General features: G+C 41.3%; 1 protein-coding gene across 1 annotated transcript in view; it reads right to left on the minus strand.

Moving 5' to 3' along the window:
• Positions 1-19,917, minus strand: part of Kif24 (kinesin family member 24) — a 34,060-nt gene extending 14,143 nt beyond the window's left edge. The window contains 5 exon segments of the mRNA XM_051157859.1: positions 6,905-6,992; positions 10,771-10,986; positions 11,845-11,942; positions 15,083-15,266; positions 19,282-19,917. Coding sequence (XP_051013816.1) covers positions 6,905-6,992; positions 10,771-10,986; positions 11,845-11,942; positions 15,083-15,266; positions 19,282-19,895 — 1,200 coding nt within the window. The 5' untranslated portion in view covers positions 19,896-19,917.
• Between the last annotated feature and the right edge of the window lie 1,764 nt (positions 19,918-21,681).

Here is a 21,681-nt window from a genome sequence, read left to right on the forward strand (position 1 = left end):
CGCAGGCCAGAAGAGGGCGTCAGATCACATTATAGATGGTTGTGAGCCACCATGTGGTTTCTGGGAATTGAACTCAGGACCTCTGGAAGAGCAGTCAGTGCTTTTAAGCTCTGAGCCATCTTTCCAGCCTGAATTTCTCACTATTAATACCAGCCAGCATTTGGAAGGCAAAGACAGGCAGATCACTGTGAATTCAAGGCCAGCCTGGTCTACATAGTGAGTGCCAGACTAGCCACAGCTACATAGTGAGACCCTGCCTTTAAAAAAAAAAAAAAAAAAAGCCGGGCGTGGTGGCGCACGCCTTTAATCCCAGCACTCGGGAGGCAGAGGCAGGCGGATCGCTGTGAGTTCGAGGCCAGCCTGGTCTACAAAGTGAGTCCAGGACAGGCAGGGCTACACAGAGAAACCCTGTCTTGAAAAAAAGAAAGGAAAAAAAGAAAGCACAGTATTCAGGCTGTAGCAGTTTTCAGCTAGATTTATAGTAACAATCAGGAACATGAAGCAGAGAAGGAGTTTAAAAACATGTATTCTGGCTGGACTAGAGGAGTGAGCTGAAAGCGATGAGTAAGGAGGGTGGGTTATTAAGCCGAGGGCTGGGAAGATGGCCCATTTGGTAAAGTATCTGTTGCCATGGAAGCTTGAGTCTGGGTCATAGAGCCTGTATTAGAAAGCCAGGTGTTTGCTGAGGAAAGGTGAGGAAAAGAGCAAAGCCAGCTTTTGGAAAAGGCCATGTGGAGCCTGTAATCCCAGCACTCAGGGAGGCTGAGACAGGTGGATCACTGTGAGTTCGAGGCCAGCCTGGTTTGTACAGTGAGTCCAGGACAGCCACAGACAAACCCTGTCTCGGAAAACAAAAACAACAAAACTGGGGGATCTAGGCCGTGCCTGCCTTTAATTCCAGCACAGAGAAACCCTGTGTTGAAAAAAAGGAGGGGGGATTTGGGGATCTACTGGAGAGATAAAATAAAAACATCTGTATTATGAAACAGCCATAGCCTTTGGAGCAGAATGTTATGATTTGAATAAGAGATATTCCCGATAAGCTCATGACCTGGACACTTAGTCCCCAGGTGGTAGAGTTATTTTGGGAACTTATGGAAACTTCAGGAGGTGGGGCCTGGCAAGAGGAAGCAGGTTACTGGGAGTGTGTCCTTTGAGTCTATTATTTCTGGCCACTTCCTGTCTCTACTTCTGGTTTCTGTCCTCAGTGGCATGAACCTGCTCTTTGCTGCACCTTCTGTTTTTTTCCCCAAGTTTATGGGGTAAGTAACCACAATCTGAACCCTATGAAACCTTGAGCTGAAAGATATTTTGTCACAGAAATGAGATAAATAACTAAGACAGTATTTAAATCACCCAGTTTATAAGATAGCTTGCTAAAATGTATGTTTCTATTTTTATTTCTTTAAGGTTTTGTGTGTGTGTTAGTGATATGCATGTAGAAGTGTGCTTGCCCATGCAAGTGTACATGGAAGTCGATATTGACATCAGAATGTCTTTCTTCACGTACTTTCCTATTTACTTATTAGTTATTTATTTGAGAAAGGTCTCACTGCGTACTCCTAGCTGACCTGGAAATTGTTTTGTAAACCAGCCTGGCCTTGAACTCACAAAGATCTGCCTGCCTTGCCTTATTGCTAGGATTAAAGGTGTGTGTCCCCATGACTGATCATCTGTTTTTGTTATCACTGTTTGTTTGTTTAAAGATCTTGCTATGGGAGGCTGGAGAGATGGCTTATTAAGAACTCTGTCTGCTCTTCCAGAGGACCAAGGTTCAATTCCCAGCCACCTACATGGCAGCTCACAACTGTCTATAACTCTATCCAGTTCCAGAGGATCCATGGACACTCTCACATGGACATACATACAGGCAAAACACCAATGAACATAAAATAAAAATTAAAAAGGGCAGGGGCTGGAGATATGGCTCAGCAGTTAAGAGCACTGTCTATTCTTGCAGAGGTCCTGAGTTCAATTCCCAGCAACCATGTAGTGGCCCACAACCATCTATAATGAAATTTGGTGCCCTCTTCTGGTGTGCAGGCATACATGTGGGCAGAATACTGTATAAATAATAAATAAATAAATAAATCTCAAAAAAAAAAAAAAAAAAAAAAGAGCTTGCTATGTAGCCCAGCGTCATCTAGAACCTGCCCAAGCTAACACCAAACTCATAAACTCATATTCCTTCTACCTCAGCACTACCACACTGCTACAAATTACATGAGAGTTGGACAGGGTGCTATTCATTATAGAACACTTGCTCAGCATGCACACGATCCTAGGTTCAGTCTCCAGTATTGGGAGTGGGGTAGCACCATGCATGGTGCCATATGCCTCTAATGCCAACACTGCAGAGGCATGGAGGAGGACTGCCAAGAGTAACAACCTGGTCAACATGTTGAATTCCCAATCAGCCAAGGCTATATAGTAAGACATTGTTTAAAACCAAGTTATGAGAACTAAAAAGATGTATATGTAGAGCACACAGTATGACCAGAACATAGTAAGATCACAATAGCAATTTTCCAAAGACAGAAAGACCTGACATCTGTATGTAAATTTCTAAAACAAACTGTTGTCTTCATCAGAATGTCATGGGAATATAGTTTTGTAAATCATCAGAGATGCCACAGGTTCCTCAGTACACATCTAAAAAGAAAAGAAGGAAACGGGGGAATGGGAAGGAGAGCCAGAACCTCCATCTTTATCTGGCCATGAGACATTAACCACCGAGCCTTCCTGAACAACTGCCAGAGCACTGCAAGCACTGTAATGGCCACGTTGTGAAGCCCCCGAAGACCACCAGGAATCAGCCAGATGTAAATTACCCAGTCAGTTCAGAGCCTGAGCCGACAGCATCCTGTGAGGACGGAAGATGGCAGCCCCTAGGGCTAGGGGAAGAGGGTTTTTAAAGGAAAAAGCTGCAGAGGGGTGTGTGTGGTGTGTGTGTGTGTGTATGTGTGTGTGTGTGTGTGTGTGTGTGTGTGTGTGTGTGTGTCTCCAAGCCTGCTGTTACATGATAGGTTAGAAGGGTACAGAAAAGCTTCCCTTTAAGTGGACTGGCTGGGGGACCAGGGCCAGACCTTGGCTCCAGGTTCAAGCTCCTAGGAATGGTTACTAGCTGTATGTTTGCGGTTCTCCCTGGGACAGCAGGGGTGGTCAGTGCTCAGGCCCTGAACACAAAATGGCGTTGGTTTGGTCTCTACAGCACTTGAGTGGCTAGTGCTGTGCATGCTGTCCTTGACCTGAGAAGCAGTGGCACGTGTACAGACAGTCCCCAAGAGGACATGATGCTCTTGAAGAGAAGCAAGTGTGGTTCCCAGCCACTAAACCATGGGTGAGGTGGGGCTTACAACCCCCTGTAACTTCAGCTCCAGGGTACCTGACACTGTCTGGGCTCTGTGGGCACCTGCACTGAGATGGCATTCATTCACACAAACACACATAAAAATAAAATTTAAAATTCTGTTGGAATGATTTAAATTAAGAAATCTCTGACTGACCGACCGACCAACCAACCAACCAACCAACCAAAACAAAACAAAAATAAAAACTTGAGGGGGCTGGAGAGATGGCCCAGTACTTGTTCCTCTTATATAGGATCCAGTCTCAGTTCCCATCACATATATACATGGAGGCAAAACACTTGCACATATAATTTTTAAAAAATCTTGAATCCAAATCTGAGCAATATGTTGAGGCAGTTAGTTCTTCACAAAGGCAGGTAGTCAGACAGTCCTAGGAGGACAAATTTCTATAAGAAAGGGAAATCCTGTTTGAAAAAAATGAAGCTGCAAGCTGGGCGTGGTGGTTCATGCTTTTAATCTCAACGCTTGGGAGGCAGAGGCAGGTAGATCGCTGTGAGTTTGAGGCCAGCCTGGCCTATGACAGCCAAAGCTATCACAGAGAAACCTTGTCTCGAAAAACAAAAAACAAAACTAACAAACAAACAAAGAAAAAATAGAAAGAAAAAGAAAATCAAAGCTGCCAGTTGTGCAGGCAACATCAGGTGGCCATGCTGGAGTGAGCCTGAGGGTTGTTTGAAGGTAACACTTGAAGATGACACTTTAACAAGCACATAGGTGATCCCTGAGTGGGCATGAACACCAACATCTGAGAAAGTGTAGGTGTGACATTTAAGTAAGCAAGTGCTGTTGTCTCAAGTCAGTAAATGTTTATGAGAGTAACCACATCAGGTATCCATTGTTTATATTAACTTTCCTCCTTGCTCTCTCGTGTCTTCCTGATTGTAGTTTGTAGACAATAACAAGCTAACAAGTGAAAACCTTCAAACTTTCTAAAGGAACAATGCTTTAGCATAAGACAATGCCATATACTTTCCCAAGAGAGGCTTATGTGACCCAGACTGCCCTTTAAGCAGTTGTGGGACTGGTGGTGTGGCTCAGTGGAGAGTGCTTGCTTAGCATGTGGGAGGCCCTGGTTTTGGTCCCCAGCACCACAAGAAGGAAGCAGCACAGTTGTGGCTCCAAGGAAAGGGATTTCCCCACAGTGTCTGTTCCTTTCCCATTTAAAAATCCCAAGGACTAGATCATCTCAAACTCCTAAACAACTCCTAAACAAATGAAGTAAGGCCTGGGGGAGGCAGGGGCAGGAAGTCTACAGTGAATACATGTGTGGGAAACATTTTCTTTTTGACCATAGCAGAGACTCTGGGCGGCTTGAGAATACTCAGAGCCCCCACCCTTTGTGTTTTGTCTTTGCCTTTGTAATCACTAGAAAAGGACTCTTAGGTGAACTGCTACAAAGGCCACATAGTTGCTCATTTCAGATTTTAGATCCCAAGACACTTGGCACACAAATATGTCATCTCAGCCCTCAAGGATAAGCCAAACCTACCTATCTATCTTGGGAAAAACAAACTCAGAAACTAAGATATTACTAGTTATTAGTCACTTTACCATTTCACACAATGTATTTTTAAGATTTATTTTTATTTTTAGTTATGTGTATCTGTGTGGGTATGTGCACTTGGGAACAGGTGCCCAGGGAGGCCAGAGGTGTGGGATCCACACAAACTGGAGCTACACATGGTTGTGGGCTGTCTAAATGGGTACTCTTAACTGTTGAACCATCTCTCCAGCTCCAATACAACCAAGTTTCCCCCTCAACTACCCTCTCCTTGTTTCACTATATAGCACAGATGGCCTGGCTTATGAACCTCCTGTCTCAGCTTCCCAAGTGCTATGTTTATAAGAATGAGCCACCATTACTGGCAATTCTTTTTTTTTTTTCAAGACTTATTTATTTATTATGTATACAGTGCTCTGCCTGCATGTGTTACTGCCCACCAGAAGAGAGCATCAGATCACATTATAGATGGCTGTGAGCCACCATGTGGTTGCTGGGAATTGAACTCAGGACCTCTGGAAGAGCAGACAAGTGCTCTTAACCTCTGAGCCATCTCTCCAGCCCCCTACTGGCAATTCTTAATACTTGTTTTGAGAAAGCAGTAACAAAATTAACCAAATACCCTATTATGTGAGTAAACACAGCTCTGTAAGTAGTCAATTTTAAGCAAACAATCCAGAAGATATACCATAAACATATTAATCCAGTGAGTGTTGTTTTTACTTTCTTAAGAAAAACTGATCCCTAACAATTTTGTACTTACTATAAATAGTAAAGTACAGTGAAAAGGGTGTTGCTGCAGAGTTGGTAACTCGGGGCTAGAAGCTGGCCCTTAGCTTTAGTTTGCTCATCTGGAAGATGAGCTTTATAATATGTATCTTACTTAAATCACAAGGTATTTGGAAAAAAAAAAACTCCAGCCAAATATTTGTTAGACAGCTAAGTATTCAGGAGACACTTGTAGTTAACATTGAAACATAACGAAAGCTGAGTGAGGCAGAACATACATTCAATGCCAACATTTAGCAGACAGAGGGAGGCAGAGAAGAGGTCAGCCTGATCTGCACAGTGAGCTCCAGGACAGCCAGGGATAACAACAGAGACCCTGCTTCAAAAAACCAAAATAAAACAAAGAATTATGTATGGTGGCTCCTTCATATATTGATTTCCCTTGAGGCGGAAGTGAGAAGTTCAAGGTCACCCTGAACAGTAGGTTGGAACATAAGTTGGAGGCCAGCCTGAACTATGCAAGACTTTATCTTGGGAAAAAAAAAAGTTAACCTACTTTTTTAAGTGAAGATAAGGGCCCATGACTGATCTAATATAAAGTCAGGGGTTGAGCTCAGCAGCAGAGTACTTGCTCAGTGTATATAAGCGAAGGGTCTGATCCCCAGCATCTTCCTCCCCAAGAAAGCCAGGTTAAGGATTACTAGAAGAAGGCTCACTAGAAAGATGTTTGTACATAAATCAATAAATGACTTCTGAACAAGCAAAGAACAACTACCAATCACAGAGTCAGTGTTTGTGTATGCTGCGGATAGTAAAAGGGCTCTTATTTTTTGTCTATATACTTCTGTAGTGCTTAACAGTGAGCAAATACTGCTTTTGTTATAACAAATGGATAGCTTTTCAAGAAAGAAGCAAACTTCAAAATTTCTTAGAAGCATACATAAAAACTAATAAAATTAGTTTCCTTGGGAAAGGGAATTTCCCATTTCTTTGGATTCAGAGAGCATGTGAAAGCATTGCTTAATAAACTTTTATTTAACGTAAGAGCCCTTGCCTTTAGCAGCTTTCTCCTGAACCTGCTGGCACAGAGAATATCATCAGAGTCTTCGAAGCTGGCCATGAGCATCTTTGTCATGCTTGCTTTTGTGCCACACGCCCTGCCTATCACTCTATGGCACTGTGGAGAAATAAGCTATCTTCATAAGGTGGCTCACACGTCACACCATCACACCTGCTAGGAAGCAAAATGGACTGTTTCCCCTGGGCTGAGGCTGCTCTGTGGGTGAGGATGGGGAGGAATTACCTGTAAGAGGAGCTCCACGCTGTCCACTTGCAGTTCTCGAAGGCCGGCTATCTGCACCACATGCTTGCTGTCTTCTCTAGCAAAGAGCCTGCAGATGCAAGACGGTAGTTGGCATGACGCTGGGCGTGTCCACCGCTCTCCCATCACATAGGGGTTCTGTCATTTGGACAGGGTGGCTCTGCTCCCCCCCCCCCCCCCAGCTTCAGACTACTGAGGTGATTCTGCCTCGTAAACAATTTAGTATCTTTGACTAAGACCAAAAGAATGAACGTAACATGTGAGCATATCCCAACCCCTGGATGGCAGAATCCTGGCTAATAACTAGTGCAGTGGTGGATACGGGATCTTTGCTAAACTTAAGTTGTGGGCTCCTTGTTAGATGCTGTCTTGAAGAGAAAGCATGAGGTCCAGGGAGCCACTGCCGCCATTTTGTACCTAAAAGGAACTAGCTTCAAGAAGAAGCTAACAAGTCACAGAGAGATGCAGAGTAGCCACATCGTTATCCCTGAGCGATGGAGCAGAATATCCACAAAGCCGTCCTAGCCTTCCAAGTTATCTGAGCCAATGGTTTCCCTAAACAAGGACAGTAGGAGTGGGGTTTTGTTTTTATAATTTGTAACAAAAGGAGTGCTGATACATATTTTTGTTTTGTTTGAGACAGGGTCTCACTATGTAATTCAAGTTGGCCTCCAACTTGTGATCCTCCTGCTTCAGCCTCCTAAGTCTCACTCCAGTAATTCTTCTAAGAAGGTAAGGGAGAGGATGCTGCATCTGAACACTCAGATCTGAAATAGGGTGACAAATGACTACAGACTGCCACCAACATTAAATCAGGTACAACAAAAGCAGGTGTTAAATCTGCTCAATATTTCAAAATTATTTTTACCCTTTAGTAAGATACTAAGGCTATGAATGAAATTCTATTCTGTATCATAGAGAGAGATATAGAAAAAGACTGAATTACTTTCTCAAAAAAAAGTGTGTGTGTGTGTGTGTGTGTGTGTGTGTGTGTGTATCTCTGTGAATTCAAGGCCTGCTTGGTCTACATAGTGTATTCTAGGCCCCCCAGAGATACATAATGAGACACTGTCTGAAAAACAAGACAAACAAAAAATATTTTTTCTCAATCAAAGCTTCATTCCAAGTTTCCAAACTTTATAGAATAGTAAGAGGAAAACCATCTTGCCCGTGCCCATGGCCTCTCAGAAAACATACCAAAATGCTCACACTTCTAAAACAAAAGACAAAACCAACCCCCTCATATTGCTCCTCAACATGCCACCTGGATTCAGACTCGGAGCTGTTCACCCCAGGAAGGTTCATAACAGACAGACAGCCTAGAACGCTCACACAGATACACATGCATCAAGATAATCTTTCTGGAGATGGCTCAGTGGTTAAGAGCACTTGCTGATCTTCCAGAGTTCCCGAGTTTGAATCTCAGAACCCATGTTGGGTGACTCACAACTACCTGTAACTTCAGTGCCAGAGGATCCAGCACCCTCTTCTACTCTCTGTGGGCTCCCCTTCACATCTCTCTCTCTCTCTCTCTCTCTCTCTCTCTCTCTCTCTCTCTCTCTCTCTCTCTCTCTCTCTCTCTCACACACACACACACACACACACACACACACACACACACACAAAAGAATTATATTTTTAGGTGGCATATACCTTTAATCCCAGTACTTGGGAGGCAGAAGCAGGTGGATCCTGTGAGTTCAAAGGCCAGCCTGGTTTACAAAGTGAGTTCAGGACAGCCAAGGCTACACAGAGAAACCCTGTCTTGGGGGAAAGGGGCAGGGGAAACCCATATATGTATGTGTTTGTGTGTCCCTTTTAAGGTAAATCTATGAAAACGACGTGTTTTCTGAATTTAGCAGAATTTACTTAACAACACTTAGACTTTATTTTCTAGTTTAAGAAGCAAATTAAAGCTGGGCCTAGTGGCACATGCCTTTAGTCCTAGCACTTGGGAGGCAGGGAGATCTCTAAGTTTGAGACTAACCTGGTCTACAAAATGAGTTCTAGGACAACCAGGACCACACAGAAAAACTGTCTGGAATCCCACCCTCCTAAATCAGCAGCAGCAATTTTAGCATATCAGGCTTAGAAGGCCCTGCTTCTATATCATGTGGACTGCAGGGATCAAATGCAGACTGTGAGGCTTGGTAGCGGGCACCTTCACCAACTAAGCCATCTCACTCATCTTTTTAGTTTAGGGGTTTTTTTTTTGTTGTTGTTTTAAAAAAATAAAAAAACCAAAGTCTTAGTCCACAGCCCAGTCAAGCTTGGAACTCACTATACAGACCAAGATAGCCTCAAACATGCAGTGGCCCTCATGCCTCTACTTTCCAAGTTTTGGGCAGAGAGGTACGTGCTGCTGTATCTGGCTTACAAAATATCTTATTTAAAAACATCAAAGGAGCTGGGTGCAGTGGCGTACACCTTTAGTCCTAGCACTCAGGGAGGCAGAGGCAGGCGGATCTCTGTGAGTTCGAGGCCAGTGTGGTTTACAAAGTGAGTCCAGGACAGTCAAGGCTAATACAGAGAAACCCCGTCTTGAAAAACACAATAAAACAAAACAAAACAAAACAACAACAACAAAAAGCTGAAGGTGGGTCAGTGGGCTGGTGATCAAGCCTGATGATCTGAGTTCCATCCCTTAGACCAGTGGTCCTCAACCGGTGGGGCTGCAACCCTTTTGCAGGTGTGTGTGTGTGTGTGTGTGTGTGTGTGTGTGTGTGTGTGTGTGTGTGTGTGAGAGAGAGAGAGAGAGAGAGAGAGAGAGAGAGGGGAGAGAGAGAGAGAGAGAAATCACCCTTTCACAGCAAAGGCCATGGGAAAACATAGATATTTACATTATGATTCATAACAGTGGCAAAATTACAGTTATAAAATAGCAACAAAAATAATTTTGTGGTTGGAGTCACCACATCCTGAGGAACTGCATTAAAGGGTTACAGCATCAGGAAGGTTGAGAACCACATGGTGGAAAAATGACTCCTACAAGTTGTCCTTTGACTTCCACATGCCCAGCATGGTGCATGCACACCTACACACACACACACACGCGCGCGCACGCAGCTAACAACTGTCTGTAACCCCAGCTCCAGGGATTCTGATGGCTGCTTCTGGCCTCCGTCGGCACCAGGCTTCACATACACAGACATACATGCAGGCAAAACACCCACATACACACAATAAAAATAAATGAATATTTTCATAAAGTTGGATGTGAAGAAAAAAGGCTTTTTTTTTTTGGCCAATTTTAGAAAACTGCCATTAAGTTAAAACTAACATTATTTAAAAGGAAAATATTTAAGTAAATGTTGATTTTTTTAAACTTTCTGAAATTATAATCTTTTTCACAGAAAAAAAGGGACGAGTCTTGATAGATACTAAGATAGAGTTTTGTTGTTCTTATATAGATTAGTGAGAACTGAAAATATGGATTTCCAGTGGCAGAATGACTGTAAAGCATGTATCAGGCTTTAGATTCAATCCTGCACTGCAAAGATATTCACGGATGGCCAATTTACAATTTCCTCTAGCTGAATGGACAGTTTAAACAATATGCATTCAAGCTAAGCACAGTGGCAAGGTCTTTAATTCTATCACTTGGGAAGCTGAGTCAGGATGATGACAAGTCTAGGCTGCCCAGGCAAAGCAGCAAGTTCTGTACCAGACAGGACTGGATGGCCAGATGGTCTCAAAACAGAAAAAGGAAGAGAAGGGAAGGGAACATTCCATGCAAGAGTCTGCCATTTCACAAAAGTGCCTCTCATTAAAGTTATGTGATCTGAATGACCCTGTGGCGCCCTGGTCAGCGATGTACAGTCCAACTGCTTCTCACTGATATCTAGTACCTTTTCCGTCTATTCAGGAGGTCATAAAGTTGTCCGCAGTAGATCTCATAGAAGCTGATCCACACAAAGAGGCTCTTTCTTGTCTGGGGCACTTTCAGTTGCCTGAAGATATCTCTGGCAGCCAGAGCATACAATCCTGGGTTTTGATGAGTTCCTATCATGGTATAGGTTTTCCCAGCACCTGTTTGTCCATATGCAAAGCAAGTAGCATTGCCTCTGGGGGAATAAATAGGATTATTTATAAATTTTAAAGAAAGGATAATTTATATAGAGATATTTAATGACAAGTCAGGAAGAAAAGGAATCTTTGAAGAAATTAAGCATATAATTCCTTAAGGAGAGGAAGGCTTTACATTATGAACACACAAAAAGTAAAGACATCCTCAAACAAGATATGTTTTCTTAAAGGAATTACTTTATAGAACTGATAATACTACACACACCAACTGTTGAACACTAGGAAATAAGGACTCTGAAGACCACTTGAGCTAGAGCTATAGCTCAGTTGGTAGAGTGTCTGTCTTGCACGCAGGAGGCAATGAGTTCGATTCCCAGCACACACACAGAGCAACAAGTCTCTATCCCACATAAGATGCTTACATGGATCTTAAGAGACTTTGTCCCTTCTGTCCTTTTGCACTCTGTGTTTTGCTTTTCTTGTTTTGCGACACCTCTCACTATAATCCCGGCTGCTCCATGTAGACCAGGCTGACCTTGAACTTGTGCCTATTTTCTCACCTCAGCCTCCTAAGTGCTTTGATAGTCCAAAGGTCAAGCCAAACACCCATTTACATCTTTTATTCCGAAGATACTGACAAAATTAAATTATTGAGAGCTTTTACTTTCCCAGAAAACAGAGAAACAGTATCTCCAGTGTAAAAAGAAATTCTGTTGCAAATTTCTCAATGTTTGGTAAATCCTATGAATCTAGAGGACTCTAATTAAGTTTATTAGGTTACAAAATAAATTCATATTTAATTCAAAAGAACTAAGATAGCATCCATGTATTAATAAAGGAACACAGCTCATGGAGAATAGAAACTAATAGTAAGAGAAACAAGCAGTCTGTCTCACCCGCTGAAAATATGCTGAATGAGAGGGTGAGCAGTCTTCAGGTATACATCTTGATTGCTGCATGCCTCACCAAAGACTTCATCAAAATAAAAAACATGCTGAAAAATAAACTTGATTTTTATAGAAACACATTTGCATTTTCACTACCACTGTTCTATTAGCACATGGAAAAAGCTAAACACATTTCTTTCTTTCTTTCTTTATTTTTATTTTGTGTGCATTGGTGTTTTGCCTGCATGTATGTGTGAGAGTGTCAGATCTTGGAGTTATAGACAGTTGTGAGCTGCCATGTGGGTGCTGGGAATTGAACCTGGGTCCTTTGGGAGGCAGAGGCAGGCAGATCTCTGTGAGTTTGAGGACAAACTGGTCTACAAAGCAAGTCCAGAACAGCCAAGGGTACACAGAGAAACTGTCTCGAAAAACCAAAAAGAAAAAAGAAAAAAAGATAGGATATTTAACTACATATATGAATTCTTTGTTTTACTCCCTGAGCAAGTTTTAAAATTAAACCTAAAGAACCAGGATCACTTTCGTTTAGCATCAAGTTCGATGCAGACTTTTTAAGGAGGGGCAAAGAGAAGGTAAGTCCTTCCACTATTTTTGTATCATACCGTTGTCAGGTAAGGACTCTGACCTATGAGAGCAGAGGTCCAAAGTTCAACAGAAAATGCCACAGAATCTATGGGTATTCAATAACTATTGATCAATGGCAATGACAAAGGAGTACGGTTATTGTGTTTGGGGATAATGGAAAAATACAAAAGATAATATGGTGCCTCTGCAGGGAATTACTGTGACTAAAGCATCATTAAGGAAGCCTTGGACAGATGGTGATTGGACAGAGCTATCACCAGGGCTATAGTACCCACGAAACTAACTAGCTTACTACTAATTGGTCATTTAGACTATCTTCAAAGTAAGTATCTCCCACTGAAACCTAATAGATTGTGCATTGATCAACAATCGATGGAGCTGTTAAAATGATTGGGTTGGCTGTACAGTGCCCTAGTAATTTATTGCCCATAGGAGGACTATTGGATTACTCTAAATGCCACTGTGAAACTCAATTTTTGGAAGAACAATGTAAGTTTGACTTCAGTGTGAAAGGATTTACTGAGATAGAATAATATCGCAGCTGACTAAGGTGACTTGCTAGCACAGCCCATTAATCACCACATTTTTCTTGTTACTAGTCATTGGATTTTGTAAGAGAACAAGAGAAAGAATGAATGTCCAATATGAATATTTATGAAGGCAGATTCTTTTAAGGCAGAATCAGAATAACAGAAACTCAGGGTTTCAAAATCTTTGCATGCATGTACACATGTATATACCTATGTATACACACGTGAAGGCAGATGCTGGGCATCTTTATCACTCTGAACCTCATTTTTTGAAACAGGATCTTTCACTAACCCTGAGGCTCAGCAATTGGCTAGACTGGCTAGAAAGCTTGTCTCTTATCTCTCTCTCCCAGTGCTGGGTCACAGTTATCTGCACAATGTGCAGCTTTATATGTGGTGCTGGGGGCTGAACTTGGCTCTTCCTGCTTCTGCAACCATCTCCTCAGCCCCAAAGATTCCAAAAAATCTCAACATATTATGGATTATATGACTTTCTCTCATTTGTGGAGTTTGTTGCTTCTTTTTGAGAACTGGTGCATGGGTACCTGCTAGTCTGGAATAAGTTCAGCACCAAACTTTTTCTTTCTTTTTTTTTTTCTTTTCTTTCTTCTTCTTCTTTTTTTTTTTTTTTTTTTTTTTTTTTTTTTCTCAAGACAGGGTTTCTCTGTGTAGCCTTGGCTGTCCAGGACTCACTTTGTAGACCAGGCTGGTCTTGAACTCACAGCGATCCACCTGCCTCTGCCTCCCGAGTCCTGGGATTAAAGGCGTGCGCCACTATGCCCGGCTTCATACTTTTTCCATAGACTGAAATTTTTTATGTGTCTGAGCAGTACTTTATTAAATCCTTATATGTTAAATATAAAAACATATCCCTAATGACATAAAAATATATTATCCATAACTAAATACAAGACTCATAATCAAGAGCTGGGCATAGTGGTATATGCTTGTAACCACACTTAGGATGCTCAATCAGAAAAGTCATGAGTGCAAGGCCAGCTTAAGGTATAGAAAAAGTTCCAAGCCATCTTGGGCTACAGAGTCATATCCTGCCGCAACAAAACTCACACTCAGAAGAATGATAAGCTGCCATTGCCTGCAGTGCATGGAAAGCACACGCCTGTAATCCCAGTACTCAGGAGACAGAGGCAGGGGGCAGCTATAAATTCAATCTAGCACGGGGTGCCTAGCAAATTCTAGGACAACCAGCTCCACACTGTGAGATTTTGTTTACAAAACAAACAAGAGCTTTGTTGGTACCCATCTTTAATTCCAGCACTCGAGAGAAAGAGGCTGGCAGATCTTTGTGAGTTAAGGCCAGCTTGGGCTACACAGTGATAGTCTGCTTCAAAAAACAAACAACAAAAAGAAATAAAAAAGCACCTGGGCAGTGGTGGTGCATACCTTTAATCCCAGCATTCAGGACTCAGTGGTAGAGGCAGAGGCAGGCAAATCTGTGAGTTCAAGGCCAGCCTGGTTTATAGAGTTCCAGGACAGCCAGGGCTACACAGAGAAACCCTATCTTGAAAACAACAACCACCACCAACAAAACCAAAAAGAAACCAAAAAGTTAAACAAATTAAAAAGAATTTTTGTTATCAAAATGAACAAAGGGTTCACACCGCATGTTGCAGGGGATAAAAGGTGACCAAGTATGTGAGCATTGCTCTCACAATTGGTCAATAACTACTTATTTAAACTTTTTACTCCCTCATCTGCACTCTTGATTTTGCTGTGTATAGTTAAATTCACACAAACATGCTAATGAGTACATGGGAGAGTCACTGCATAATGCAGGGACTATGGATTTCCAACTGTGTACACCATAATCCTGCTACATCTTTAATGAATGAAGCCCAAGGTATCTATCAATAACTTAGAATAAACACCACGAGCTGGGCACCGTGGCACATGCCATGAGTCGCAGCACTCAAGAAGCAGAGGCAGCTGGATCTCTTTGAGTGCTAGTCATGGTGAGATCCTATCTCTAAACAAACATATTTAAAAAACCACTACTTGAACCACAGGCTAGATTTAAAACTCGTTAAACATAAAGCAGAAAACCAACACACTTGATAACATTAGATTGAAACACAGTAAGTGAAAGATCCCACCTGAAGAATATATTGTGTGAGGTCAACTGCTTCTTTTTTCTCATGTACAAGTAGAGTTTCTTTATCTTCTACAGTAACAATGTTAACTTCTCCACGACGCACTTCCCTTACACCTAAAGGCCGTTTTCGAACACAAACTCTGATTTTCTCCATTTCAGTCCAAGGATTCTCTGAGGTGATCTGTCTGATAAATGTTTGCAAATAGACTTTTAATTTGTGTGTGTGTGTGTGTGTGTGTGTGTGTGTGTGTGTGTGTGTGAGTGTGTGTGTGTGTTTTGAGATAGGGTCTCTCTGTGTAACAGCTCTGGCTGTCCTGGAACTCTCTTTGTAGACCAGGCTGGCCTCGAACTCAGAGATCTGCCTGCCTCTGCCTCCCGAGTGCTGGGATTAAAGGTGAGCGCCACCACCGCCCGGCTCTAGACTTTAATTAAAAAAAAAAAAAGATTTATTTATTTATTGTAAATGAGTGTTTTATCTGCAGAAGAGGCATCAGATCACATTATAGATGGTTGTGAGCCACCATGTGGTTGCTGGGAATTGAACTCGGGACCTCTGGAAGAGAAAGTGGTGCTCTTAACCACTGAGCCATCTCTCCAGCCCTAGACTTTAATTTTTAATAAAAGGATTCGATTACTTAAATGGTCAAGGTCAGTACATTTTGATTGTTTAATATTCATCAAAATTTGTCCATATTCTGCTACTAAAGACTCCAAGGCCATTCCAAAACCCAAATCCATACCTCTTGTTCCATTTCAATCCAATTTTTGCACTCTTGAACATTTTTCTTGAGCATTAATCTAAATTCTCTCTCTCTCCTCTCTGTCTGTCTGTCTGTCTGTCTGTCTGTCTGTCTCTGTGTGTGTGTGTGTGTGTTTTCACTGAGTCTCTTGTACACTAGGCTGGGGTCACAGCACACGCATATGCCAGCAGACCCAGTTTATCTGGTGCTGGGGAGTAGACCCAAGGTTTTGTGCGCTCTACCAACTGAATCGCATCCCCAAACCCTATATCCCCCTCCCCACCCCTTTGCTAAGTGTCCTAAGTTAGGTGGTGGGTTTCAATGTACTTTACCTCCTATTCCTCGTAGTTATACTCAGCCCCTCCCTGAGTCCTGTTTGCTTTTCTTTCTTTTCTTGTGCATGGACGTATGTGGAGGCCAGGAGGCCACCTCAGGTGTGGCTTCTCGTTTCTGAGATAGACTTTCCACTGGGATTAGGCCAGCATCAGGGGCCCACTGGCTCTACTTCCTCAGTGCTGAGATTACAAGCATGGACCGCCACACTAGCTTCTTCACATATGCTGGGGACCGAACTCACTCCATGCTTTCAAGGCAAGCATTTTATCAACAGACTTGCCTCCTCAGCCCTGCTTACTTCTTTTTTGCTCTGCCCTCATATGAACCTATTCATTTGTTAGAATATAACCATGTATTTCTCCTCAGAACAATTTTATAACTAGTTCTGTCCACTACTAACTTAATCTCCTATTCAATGCATTCTTTCTTTCACTGGCCCAGCATCTGAAGTTAGGGATACAAAATTCACAAGGTTTATTTGCTGAGTCTCATGTGATATGTGTATCTAAGAGTCAATCACTTATATAGAAACATCTCTAAAACTAGGTTATAAAAAAAAAAAAAAAGATCCTTTTCCTTCTGAAAATAAGATTTTTGAAAGCAGGCTTACTTTTTAATAGGATTAATAGTTTGGGTCTATGTAAAAAATTGTTTTGGAATATTAGCAATAAATTGTCCCCTTCTTACAACTTTAAAATTTGACAGTCCCTTATAAAAACCTTAATAGATTTTATAAAAATCCAATACAAAGTTATATAGTAATATAATTGTTTCAAATAAGCCTTCCAACTGGCTGGAAAATAATAATGATGATGATGATGATGATAAGCCAGGGCCTAAATAGTTTTTAAACAAACCAACAAAATTTTTACTATTCAAAGTGCATGAATATTGTCTTTGGGTTTTTTTGTTTGTTTTGCTTGTTTTTTGTTTTTTTTAAGACATGGTTTCTCTGTGTAGCTCTGGCTATCCTGGAACTCTCTTTGTAGACCAGGCTGGCCTCGAACTCAGAGAGATCCGCCTGTCTCTGCCTCCTGAGTAATGGGATTACAGGTGTGTGCCACCAGATTTTAAGACATCTTAAAGGATGTTGTACTGTTTCAATTAAGTTATGAGACTAATGCATCATTTGGGGCATGGGATTTGATGATGAGCACATGGGGATTTGCTGTTCTTTTGCATATGAACTTTTCACAAGAAAAAGAGAATACTTTAACCCATTATTTTGGAACCAAGTTTACCTTTTGGTTTTATATTATTATCTGCTCCTTTATAAAATTTATTTATTTATATTTTTGTTTTATGATTTACTCTAAACCACTATTTTAACAAGGGCTTGGAGTCAAAATCTTTAAATGTTTAGCATTAATACCCTAATCGTAGGAATCATGGAGGACAGAAAATTCTTTGTCCTTCTTATTTTTATTTGTTAGGCTTTGAGTCAAGGTCTTTCCACAGTGCGAGCTAGGATTACACATGTGCTATGTCCAGCTAGTCATTGTTAGAGTTGTGCAGGGATTCCAGGGTGAGTTACATAGACAAAAGGCCTGTGGCTTGGACTCTTAAATTCAAAAGGCAAAGAGGAAAGTGCTCTTTTCCTAGTGGGTACTTCCTGGTTTGTTTGTTTGTTTGAGATAGGGTCTTTCCTGTGGGCAAGGCTAGCTTGAGCTCATCAGCCTCTTGCCTGAGATCTAGGTTTGCTGTACCACCATGCCTGGCACAAATGGTTAAGTTTGTCCGTCATCTCTTACCTTGCCCCTAACCTCTAAGAGCCTCCATGTATCTTACTTATCTTCATATCTAGAATAAGACTTCACAGCAATTACTTAATATTTGTAAAATAAATGCAATGGCAATATTTAAGTTAAAATACGCATCCTAAGTCATTGTCACCATGACTTAGATGGAGCAGTGAAAAGTAGTGGGTTTTTTTCTTTCTTTTTTTTGTCTGTTGTTTTTCTGTTTTTTTTGAGATAGGGTTTCTTTGTGTAGCCTTGGCTGTCCTGGACTTGCTTTGTAGACCTGACTGGAAAATTAGTATTCTTATAAATATTTTTATGTGTTGTTCAATAAAAAACTAAAATAGTAAAAAAAGAAATTTTGTTCCTTTACCTTTCATATTTACAATCTATGATTAAAAGAAGAAAAATAGTACTAAATCATCTGTGCTCTGCTAGAACAATACATTTCAAATTACTATAGGTACTTTCACCTACCCCAGAACTCAGGAGGCAGAGGCAGGTGGAACTCTGTGAGTTCAAGGCTAGCCTGGTCTACAAGTTGAGTTTCAGGACAGCCAAGGCTACACAGAGAAACCCTGTCTCAAAAGAAAAAAAAAAACAAAAGAATTTTATTTTCCCACAACTCAAATATATGATTTTCATAATAACAAGTAATACATTTTAAAAGAACACATTTTTTATTATATCATTATTAGTGTTGGGGATTGCTGAGTATTTCACCTCTCAGGGATGTTAGTTAATATTCTATCTTGAAGCACTGGGTGAAACCAGCTTACTGTTATTCTAACTCATGACCTCTAATTGCTATCAAAAGTCCTTACAATTTGTAATCACCAAAGTTCATCTGTTTTTCTAGGGTTGGATTTTTTAAAAAACGCAGTCAAAATCAGGATCCTGTTTCAATGTGTACAGATGACCTAACTACTCAAAGAGCTACCCAGTTTAACTACTTGCTCTTTGGCCGTAGGCTGCAAGTCATCCGGCTAGTATGAATTTGAATGCCCTAAAATAAATCCTGTGAACTATGTGATTTCCCCCACTGTAGCAGGCAGGCTAACTGCTTTGTGCCTGTGACTACAGTGGGCGTGTCATGTTACTCTAGAGGACTACAGCAGGCCCTGGGAAGCAGCAGCTGTCTGTCTGAGGTACATGAACAATGTACGTCAGCTGCTTGCCATCTGAAACATCCTAGTTTCTCATTAATCTGCTTCTATGTACTTACTGTGATTATTAATGTAAAACATACTAACCATCATTCATATGTTATAGTCATTTACTAAGAATTAAGAGTATTTACACTCCTTTGGTCATAAAGGAGAGATCTGTCTGCTTTACGCTGTCTTCCCCCACCGCTCCCAAAAAATGTAAAAATAAATTATTACCTGCCACAAGAATGAGGGATTCCATAGTTATACCCCGAAGCATGCGAGACTCTTTGAATAATGGGCATATCACAATTTCCTAGTTTTGGAGAAAAGTAACTAGATGGGGAGAGTGCAGTGTTAGTTTCTGTTGGCACGTAAGCATCAGCAGCTGAGGCACCCCAGGTTCTCACTCCATTCTGGCACTGGGAGTCATCTGGTAGCATGTGTTCCAGCCCTTTCAGGTGAGTGGACCTCTGCTCATCTGCAGAGAAGTCGGATGAGCTGCACACTGTGCTGCTGGCCATCCTGTCTTTGCTGTCAGCAGGAGAATCAAAATGCAGTTGTCTCCGGGGGCCTGATCTGACTTTCCGAGGCTTGGTGTATAGGCTGCTTGCCTGAAGAGGATGCTCTGGGCTACTGACAGCTTTATCTTCTTCCTGCATAATCTTAATGATTTTGATAAGTTGGAAAAGCCGTTTGCGGTCGTTCATGTCATGGACTCCTAAACTGGAGTAGTCCTCCATTGTAACCTTGGCTAAGTCATCTATTTTCTGAAGGCCAAGAGCAGTAAAATGAGGGTAATACTGTGCAAGCTCAGCTTCACAAAGACATTCATATAACCAGGATGCCATTATTTGTGACTAGGTTTATATGAGCTCTGATGAAAAAGAGAAATAGAAGTCATCCATATAGAATAAACAGATTATATGCCTTTACAAATTAAAACAGACAAATATGCAGAAAAGTGTTTATCATCTCAATCATCTTCTGAAATGATTAACTAAACAGCATAGTTTTTTATATAGCATTTGAACTAACAGTCGTAACAGTTGTTCATCTGTGAAATAAAAAGGTCCCCTAAGTATATAGGTAAGTAAATATATGAACACAGACATAACATAAACCACTTACTTATTGCTTGGGAGTTCCTTCTAATGTTGTAGTATCTGCTTAGCACATGAAACACACTGCTGTAACTTTTTTCCAACCAATGACTGTAGCAGGACTAAATTTAGACGTCCAGCTTAATGGCCAGGCATGTTGCACACCTGCTTCCTATGATTAATGAACAAAGGCTAAGAACTCTTTCAAAATAGAAAGCAGAATAAAGTAGCAGCCACAAGAACTACAAACTAATACAGCTCAAAGAAAATTGCTGTATATTGGTAAATAAGACAGAAGTATAAACAACCAATTCAGAATCGACTCACTCGATTTTTCAAATAATTCTAAAAGGCTCTACTTGAACAGAATATCAATCAAATAATTTACCTAGGAAATTAACGCTACAGTGACAAATTTTAAAGACTACATATTAAAACTTTAAAAAAAACAGGAATTTAATTACACACTAGCAGGTAATATGGTAAGAACACAAAATCTTTGTCTATTTTAAGTCAGAACTGGAAGTAGTTCTCCATTATTCCCGTTAACCAAGCTCAAGTCCCTAAGAATATTAAAAATAACTTTAAATTGCATTTTAAAATATTTCATCAGGCCAGGTGTGGTGATGCCTGCCTTTAATCCGAGTACATGGGAGGCAGAGGCAGGCAGATCTCTGAGTTTGAGGCCAGCCTGGTCTACAAAGTGAGTCCAGGACAGCCAGGGCTACACAGAGAAACCCTGTCTCGAAAAAACAACAAAACAAAGCAAACTAAAATATTTCATCAGTATTTTGAATGTGTGTCTGTGTGCATACGCGTACATGCCCCATAACTGCACTGCGCTCTGAGGCTAGAAAAGGGTGTTGGACCCCCTTGAGCTGGAGGGCTGAAACTTGAACACGAGAGCTCTGGAAAAATAGTATACACAGTTAACCACTGAGCTGTCTCCTCAGCCCTCTGCTTGTTCTTTGTATAACCTGTATAGCCTAGGCTGGTCTGGAATTACTTCTGCAGCCTAGGTTGGCCTTGAACTTGTGGTAATCTTACTGCCTTGACTCCCAGTCACTACTAGCATGAACCACCATGGCTAGCTTTTTTTAAAAATATACTTTAAATTATTATTTATTTATTTTATGTGTACGAGTTTCTGTCTGCATGTATGTCTGTACTGCACATGTGTGCCTAATGCCCACAGCGGCCAGAAGAAAGCAATGGATCCTTTCAGACTGAGGTTACAGGATGGCGTTGTGAGCTGCCCATGTGCTGGGATTAAAGATGTGCGCCACCATGCCTGCTGCAACCAGCTGTCTTAACACTGGACCATCTCTCCAGCCCCCTATATTTTCTTTTTCAAAATGGTTTGCTCCTTCAGAGTTTTCAAAACTCAATTATTTTTTAAAATGCTTTCAAAGTTTTGTCCTTTGTAAGAGGTGTGTGTGTGTGTGTGTGTGTGTGTGACAGGATAATGGGGACAACCAAGGAGCTTTGAATAACTAAGTTTGGAGGGAATATTTAAGCAAAACAAAAGACGCCA

The sequence above is a fragment of the Acomys russatus genome, chromosome 2 (assembly GCF_903995435.1).
Source record: "Acomys russatus chromosome 2, mAcoRus1.1, whole genome shotgun sequence".
NCBI lineage: Eukaryota > Metazoa > Chordata > Mammalia > Rodentia > Muridae > Acomys > Acomys russatus.